At 39.4% G+C, this 7,767-nt stretch overlaps 2 protein-coding genes across 3 annotated transcripts; both read right to left on the minus strand.

Annotated features, from left to right (window-relative positions):
* Positions 1–142: 142 nt before the first annotated feature.
* On the minus strand, positions 143–2,696 carry tmed9 (transmembrane p24 trafficking protein 9). The gene is made up of 5 exons (XM_067248304.1): positions 2,527–2,696; positions 1,984–2,084; positions 1,701–1,826; positions 1,189–1,335; positions 143–496 (listed from the first exon to the last, which is right to left on the minus strand). The coding sequence occupies exons 1-5, from the start codon at positions 2,669–2,671 to the stop codon at positions 347–349; spliced, it is 669 nt and encodes a 222-aa protein (XP_067104405.1). The 5' UTR covers positions 2,672–2,696; the 3' UTR covers positions 143–346.
* A 400-nt stretch (positions 2,697–3,096) lies between these two features.
* lman2 (lectin, mannose-binding 2) lies at positions 3,097–7,767 on the minus strand. Of its 2 annotated transcripts, none has more exons than XM_067248002.1 (8): positions 7,567–7,767; positions 6,760–6,878; positions 6,417–6,534; positions 6,228–6,310; positions 5,435–5,596; positions 4,937–5,051; positions 4,677–4,796; positions 3,097–4,149 (listed from the first exon to the last, which is right to left on the minus strand). In XM_067248002.1, exons 1-8 carry the CDS (start codon positions 7,757–7,759, stop codon positions 3,989–3,991), a joined length of 1,071 nt encoding a protein of 356 aa, XP_067104103.1. In that variant the 5' UTR covers positions 7,760–7,767; the 3' UTR covers positions 3,097–3,988. The 2 variants fall into 2 exon arrangements, with proteins under 2 accessions (XP_067104103.1, XP_067104104.1); XM_067248003.1 differs by lacking the exon at positions 6,228–6,310 and adding an exon at positions 6,100–6,179 and having other exon boundaries at positions 7,567–7,758.

The raw sequence follows: 7,767 nt of genomic DNA on the forward strand, positions 1-7,767 counted from the left end.
GTTCTCTTGAGACGGCTGAGGGTGTATGTATGCGAGTGGACTGCTGTGCATGTAAAAATATATACAATGATGGTGAGATTTCAGTGGGGGGGGGAATCTGCCTGTTATAAATGTGAGAAATAAATACATTTTGGTCTGCTTTCCCAGAAATTAGGTACCTAAAAAGAAAGAAAAAAAGACTCAAAAAAATAAAATAAAATAAAAAGAAGACCCATTAGGTTGGTTTACACTCAGGATGGCATTTTTGCAAGTCTTTAAACATAAGCTACCTTTGAGAGAATGACACCTTCTGACTGATGTTTTTTGCATGACTACATAAACAATTTCACACTTCTCTCTGACACACTCACACTAGTTTCTTAGCCTCAAAGAAGCTCTTGAGATGTCTCATCTGCCAGAAACCAATGGCCACCAGGATAAGAGTCTGAACAATGGACCACCACAGCACCCTCTGGTTAGTGCTTTCGCTGGTCTGCCTGAAGCGCTCCTCCCGGTACTGCCCAAGACAAACAACAAAAAACAAAACAAGCATTAGCACAATTATGTAAGAACAAACTAAACCAAGACCCTTCCTCAGGTGACCGAGAATGTCAATGCAAGACAACTGCATAGAGGCATATTATGGGATGGATTGCAGTGCATAAACTCCTCATTACAAAGACCAATACACAATAGAGTAGTCCTTTCCCATATTCTTGACAGTTCAAATCAATAACCTTCATCCTATGCAAAAACATTTCTATTCTGATGGGAGTTGTCTCTTCCAGGATGAAAATGCCTCAGGGGTCACTGAATGGCTTCACAAGTATGAAAATAATGTACACCATATGCTATTGCCTTCGCCATCACCCATCTAAACCTCATTCAACACCTATGTGACCAACGTGTTGAACAGCGGTCTCCACCACAATCATCAAAACACCAAGGGAATATCTTTTGAAAGAATGGTGTGCCATCCCCCTCCAGAGACTTCTAGAATCCATGCCAACGTACTTTAAGAGGTATTCTGGCAAGTTTGTAGTGGCCCAGCACCTTACTAACAAATCATTGTTAGTTTTCCCTTTCATTTGTCACGCATCTATAACCAGTCTATTGCCGTACCTCTGATGGTTCTTCAGTAACAAACACGGAGCTTGTTGCATTGAAACTCTTGGTCCAAAGCATAGTGAGGACGTGACTCAGGCTTACCCTCTGATAGTTCTGCTCCTTCTGGATCTGGTCCACCTGCTCCACCAGCTGCCTCACTCTCAGCTGCAGCTCAGTCAGTTTGTCCTTGGCTGCTATCTCTGCGTAGTTGTTCGTGTGCTCCCCAACTTGAATGTCCAAGTGAACCCTCTAAAGACACAACATTTAGCTCAGTGAAGAAAACAAAAGACACTTTTCAATTTGGGGGAGGGGGGGGGCTTAATGCAACTTCCACATGGATTTCAGTAAGATTACGATGACGCCATATTTACATAGTCATCTAGCAGACGCTCTTAACCAGAGCGACTTACAGTAAGCACCAGGACATTCCACCCCAGGCAAGTAGGGTGGAGTGCCTTGCCCAAGGACACAACGTTATTTTTCATGGCTGGGAATCGAACCGGCAACCTTCTGATTAATAGCCCAATTCCCTAACCGCTCAGCCATCTCACCATATATGTTTACTGTCACGTCTATTCAAAGAAACGAGTGATGCATATAAATGGGCAACTTACAAGCATTCCCCCAGCAAAGAGGGCAAACTTGGAGGAGTTGGAGTGGAGGCATATCTGATGCTCTCCAGGGGTGTGAGATGTAAATGTGAATCTTCCCTCTGAGCCATACTGCCGCGACAAGATCACCTATAGGGAGGAAAAGCATATTCACAAAACAACAAACCATCATAATGAAAACACAGTTTCTTACTTGCTCTGTGAGGTGATTCCCATAGAGCTAATGGCAAACAATGAAAAACATTTTCATAAATTCTCAAATTTGTCTAATGATTTGACACGTCACCTTCTCGTCAGGATCTTTCACTTCAACAAACATGCCCAGTCCCTGCGTGGCTGGCAGGTATTCTTCTTTCTGCTTGTCATACAGCTGTGTGCGGTAGTTTCCTGCATGGTAAAATGCATACAGACTTCTATGGGACAGCTTACTAGGAATTACATAGATAAATAAATGTAAATGTTACATCCTAGACAGTTATTAGATACGTACATGCATGTCTTACACAGCAACGAATGCCTAACTAAAGCATGTTCTGGTAAGCCACTTCCCCTGTAGCTCTTCCTTGATAACGTTTTAGTAAGCTAGCTTGCCAATTGTGAGACTGAGTTGGGAGTTACTACATATAACTCTGTATTCAAGGTAATTTCATAATGCTGGCTCTCCTTGACGTTTGTCATGCAACCACCACGTTGTGGTTCAGCTGGCCAAGCAAGTTCTAGCTAAGTTACTGGTAAAAGGCTATTCTAGCTAGCTAGCTGAATAGCTAACTTTTTAGCAACTGTTAGCTGCTAGCAACCGAAAGCCCATATCACAAGGCATTATACTGACCAATGATCATTGTTTCATCTGGAATTTCTTCTATAAAACATTTTTTCTCGGTCTCCCCGATGTGAAAGTAGAGAGATGAGACAAAACTGTAATAAACGTTCAAAAGTAAAAGTGACAACACACAAGACTGCATTTTGACGGCCATCTCCCTGCCTGTAACCACGAAGTTGTTGACTGAGTTTGCGCGAACTCATTAATGCCACGTAACCTTAGAATGCATGACCGTCGTCCAATCACCACTCAGAATTATTTTACAGAACACAGGCCATTCTATTACAGCTTACTGTGGGTGTAGAAGACATGGCTGCATCTCCATTTAGCACATTTAGTGACAGGCACTACTCTACTGACCAGCAGGATGAGGAGCTGTGAATCAGGCGTCACGCAGTAGAGGTTGACTTAATGCTTGTGAGGCATGTTTATTGGTATTATGTAGTTTAATCATTTCACTCATGTCATGTGTCCTACTCAGCTTTCATCCATGACCTTATACTCCGAGGTAAACCTGAACCAACTCTCAAAGTAGAGTTGTACTAGAAGTATGACCATTTACAGAGAAGTACACATAAGAAAAAGCAGTGGAGTTGTTTATTTTTTTTAAATCAATAAAACAATTCCGTTGGTTGACTCAGCTGTACAGAAGGTCATTTATTTTTGCACATTCCACTCAAAAATCATGGATCGGAAATTACTACAAAAAAAGAACTGCACAACTTCTGATGCACAATAATGAAGTCCCACCACGAAGAAATCTAGACAAGTCTAGTAAATGTATCCCCCCAAATCACCTGGTAACTCTGAATACAACCATGCTTAAACCAAAAATCTAGACAGAAAAAGTCCAATTTGGCCATCATCAACATCTCACTTCGTAGAAGCTGAGTTACACTTTATGTAACTTCTGATATGTTTATATATATTTCTCAGCTATCTACTGCAGCATGTAAGCCCAAATGGGTCTTTGTTTTGAGTCGGCAAAGAAGCTTGAAGCCTGAAAAGGCAAAACCTGCATAAGTTACAAGTAAATGACCCTGGATTAATCCCCAAATTTGAATTTAAAAAGAAAACGCATATTCAGCACATAGAAAACAAACTTCATCAGAGACTGGTCAAATTTAAGAGGTAATAAAATCTTTTTACATCTGTCTAAAAATAATTTTGTTGAATGTAGTTTGAGTTGTATTCGAAACTAAAGGAAGGTTCTGTGTGATGTACTGCCCTGTTCTGATAAACCCAAAAAACTGAGTGAGTGAATAGAAAAATAAAAAAAAAACCATTCCAAAGACCCTCATTTACAAGACAAGCAGGAATCACTGGTGGTCTTTTCATAATAATTATAATTTGTTTTTATCGCAGTGCTTCAATGATATAAACAATTGAACATATCTACAAAATTCACATTGAATCTGTTGACTCAGTTAGTTGGTTTCTTCCCAAATTGACATAAAGAATAGCTCTTTATTCAGTAAAACCTTTTGTTTCTTTCTTGTCGCTTCTGAAAAACAACAGCTCCGACAACAGCACAAACTACAATTCCCAGAAGTGCACATAGCAAAAGCAGGAAGACCTTCCAGCCTGTCAGAGGTGTGCTTCGAAAGTTGCCGGTTGGATCATCAATGTTGTCTGAAAATAAGAGGTGGACATTTCTATTATTCAATTATCTAAAAGAATGCTATTGGTTCATCTCTAATGTGGTTACAAATATGTGCAGAGTTGCAACAAATTAGATTAATAGTAAACTCCTTTCATAAACGTATTAACCCTTGTGTTATCTTCGGGTCATTCTGACCCATCAATCATTGTGACCCACCGTCGTATTGCGAAAACTTTACCGCATACAAAAACAAAGTGAAGCATTTTCTTTTAACTGTTGGGCTGTCTCAGACCCCCCACATTGCGAAGGTTAAAAGAAAATTATTTTTATTTGTTTTTGTATTGGGTAAAATTTGGTAAACACAACGATGGTTCGTTATGAAGCTTTGGGTCATGTGACCCGAAGGCAGCACAAGGGTTAAAGTATTTACTTTAACCTCTAAACACTATGTGTTGGCTTTATGCAAGAATCAATGATTCACAGTGGAAATATGGAAATACAATTTGACAAAGATCTTGCTGCACTCTATTGGTTCATTAGTGCCATGTTGCCTCACCTTTGGGGGACTTCAGCAGGCTCACACTGGGTTCAATCTTTGTCCAGTCAAGACTATCTTCCTCAGTAGTATGTTCTACCATAAGCTGATACATCTTCATGGAGATTATGTCATGATGGTCTGATAGAGAAAATATCACACAAAGTATCAATATCCGGACCCTTCATATATTCATTTAATACGCTTTGAAATAAAGAATTGAAGTAAAACAACCTCAGGGATTACCCAGGTGAACCTCAACCTGGTCACTCTTAACCTACCTGAAAGATCCCCGGTGGCAGCAGATGCCCCAAAGTAATACCCAGTTGGCAGACGGACACCTCCTATGTCAATGCATTCTTTCCACTCATTCTTGTCATCAACATCCACCATCACCTAGGAAAATGCCAAATGAATTAAAGCACAGATACTCAGGTCAGATACAATGACTTATTTAACATGATATTGTAGCTCATCAATAAGATAATGAGTACAAATTAGCGGTTGCAGGATCAATCTTTAACCCATGAAATACACATCAACGTTGTATGATACAGATATTCCAAACCACTACTGCCATATAACGCCAATGGTAATAAAATTATTTGAAAACTTACTACTGATGAACAGTGCATTGGATTTAATTAAAAGCTAATATGTACACTAAGTGTACCAAACCATAAGAACACCTGCTTTTTCCATGTAAAATCCATGTCAAAGATATCTGTCTGGAATCACTGTAGACATTGTTCAGCTGAGCTCCACAAAATTCTTCTTACAGTCAGTCTGCCTTTGGAGTAGCGGATGGCCAGATATGTGTCATGGTCCTTGTTCCTTATTTCAGCCGAGCAGCCTCCTAGCTCTGAGTTACGTCCATCTTTTCCATGGTCGTATGGCTGGGTACCATTATTCACCATTGCTGAGATGTAAGGGAAAGACCGCTGAAATACAAGGGAAGAAAAAGAAGAAAAAGGGGCAAAGTAAATCAACTGTTGGTTGACTCAAAACAGCTTATCGTCCATATACAGTACTGTGGAAAAGTCCATTTATATGTTTAAAAAGTATATCAAAAATGGAAAGAAAATATTTAACTTTAATACTTCCGCTGAATACAGAAGACAAAAACATTATACAATCCTGTGCCAGTCTTAGGCACACCAAAAAAAGTTAAGCAGAATTTTTTTTAAGACTAAACACAAATGTTAGCAACCTTGCACTTTTATACTGCAGCACAAATACAGAAGGCAAAAAATGAAATACTTAATATATTATATATATATATAATATTTGAGTAAAAAAACACTTAGGTGCCGAAGACCTCTGCACAGTACTGTATAAAACCACATTCTGTTTTCTATTAAGGTAAAAACACCAATATAAGTTCAAAACAACATAAAACATCATGCTGGATTGTAAATTAAATCGATACAGTCCATAAACTCACGTCTGAGACTTCATCATTAGGATATGTGTCTATAAATATGGCCAGCCCGTGGAAATTAGAATTGCTGCTAAACACAGGCCCTGCAATAAAAAAATTACATGAGTCACATAGCTAACACAGTCACTTACATCCATTCCATGGAGGTCATTGCGGAAGGTATCCAAAAATAAAGCAAGGCCAACAAAATGATCTTGGTTTCCAAAGACTGGGCCTGAATGGAGGCAGAGGCAAAGACATCATGAATGACAAATAAAAATAAAAAAAGCAATGCAGGATGGAATGAAATGAGATTTTGTGAAATCTGCCAGCAACATTACCTGGATGCAGTCTTTCTTTTGTGTACCAGATGGCAATGCCATCACCATGGAGATTCTTCTTCCCTGAACCATGAACTTTGAACTGCACGTGCATTTCCCAGTCTTTTTGAAAACATGGCTGCATATCGAGAATAAGACTTGACACTGACAACATGATCATTCAATGCCATTTACATGTTCTGAATCATCCTCGCATTTTAACAGTAGGTGCTGGTTTCTCGGGACACAGACTAATATTAAAGATGAAACATGGTTAACTGCTAGGTGTTAACTGTTCTTCCTGCAAATGTGTTTAGTTTGAGGCCCAGAGTTTTTGTTAAAGCTTGTAAAAGTTTGTTCTTACCACAGTGTTCCAAATGGAGCCTTGTTTGCTTTTTTCATCAGGTGTTAATCTTACATATTGGCTGGTTACCAAGGTGCTACCCCAGAAATCCCACTGACTGGACGGGCTGGTTCCAATACCTGGAAAATATATGAATAGGCTAATCACTTCCATTGTCCCACCATGGCGAAGCAAAAAGAGTGTGCATTGGCAGTGCTTATGGGGCAGTAATCATGTCGCTCATGGACTTATTTAACTGCATTTCCACTGTTCATACGCATTCTTTAACTTATCCGTGAGTAAGAGAATAACACATGTTTTAACAATATGTTACAAATGCGCGAGGTAAATATTTACATTCGTTGACAGCCAGAACAGGACCTTGCTACTTCCGGGAGGACGGATCGGGTGGTGACTAAGTTGAATATCACATATTGAACATAGGGTACCGACAGGCTACACATCAGCTGCACATGATTCAAATAACGTATACTCTTTGGATGAGGTGAAACTAAAACTTCCAGTGCCACTGAGTGAAGCAGCTTTTCATGCAACACCATACAAAAATTCCCCGAACGTTTAATTCAATGCCATACTGTATAAAAGGTTATGAGACGTAGTGCTAGTCGCAGTCACATACTCGTAGGTGTTTTGTTCACAGTCATACTCTTCTAGCTTTCTATTTGGTTTAGCTTCTATCAATTAGTAACATACGCATCAACATATTTTGAGCCATCCTAGAAATAAATATGGCAGAGAATGGGACGTGCAAGACATTACACTGTAGCAAGCTAATTAGCTTGCCTAGCTAACATTATACTAGCTTACCTTGGTACGGTTTAATGAGAGAATGTTCTCGTTTTAAGTGTTCTGCGTTGCCATCTGTAATATCCCCATGTACTAAAGTCAAATGAGGTAACACAAGTAGGCATGTGCTTAGGAATTTTATCAACCTTTTCATTTTAGAAGCACTCTGTAAAGAAGTGGCGGACTCAACTATTCTTGTCATTTCAAGCACCATGTTTCGAA

Source organism: Osmerus mordax, chromosome 12, assembly GCF_038355195.1.
Source record: "Osmerus mordax isolate fOsmMor3 chromosome 12, fOsmMor3.pri, whole genome shotgun sequence".
In the NCBI taxonomy this organism is placed as follows: domain Eukaryota; kingdom Metazoa; phylum Chordata; class Actinopteri; order Osmeriformes; family Osmeridae; genus Osmerus; species Osmerus mordax.

Excerpts from the sequence above, each read along its gene's own strand:
- tmed9 (XM_067248304.1), bottom strand. The coding sequence starts at position 2,671 with ATGGCCGTCAAAATGCAGTCTTGTGTGTTGTCACTTTTACTTTTGAAC. Across the intron at positions 1,336-1,700 it reads TCTTTGCTGGGGGAATGCTT|AGGGTTCACTTGGACATTCA; the intron begins GTAAGTTGCCCA and ends TTGTGTCTTTAG. Across the intron at positions 497-1,188 it reads AGGAGCAGAACTATCAGAGG|TACCGGGAGGAGCGCTTCAG; the intron begins GTAAGCCTGAGT and ends TGTCTTGGGCAG.
- lman2 (XM_067248002.1), bottom strand. The coding sequence starts at position 7,759 with ATGGTGCTTGAAATGACAAGAATAGTTGAGTCCGCCACTTCTTTACAG. Across the intron at positions 6,535-6,759 it reads GCTCCATTTGGAACACTGTG|CCATGTTTTCAAAAAGACTG; the intron begins GTAAGAACAAAC and ends CTCGATATGCAG. Across the intron at positions 4,150-4,676 it reads CCTGCTGAAGTCCCCCAAAG|ACAACATTGATGATCCAACC; the intron begins GTGAGGCAACAT and ends TCTTATTTTCAG.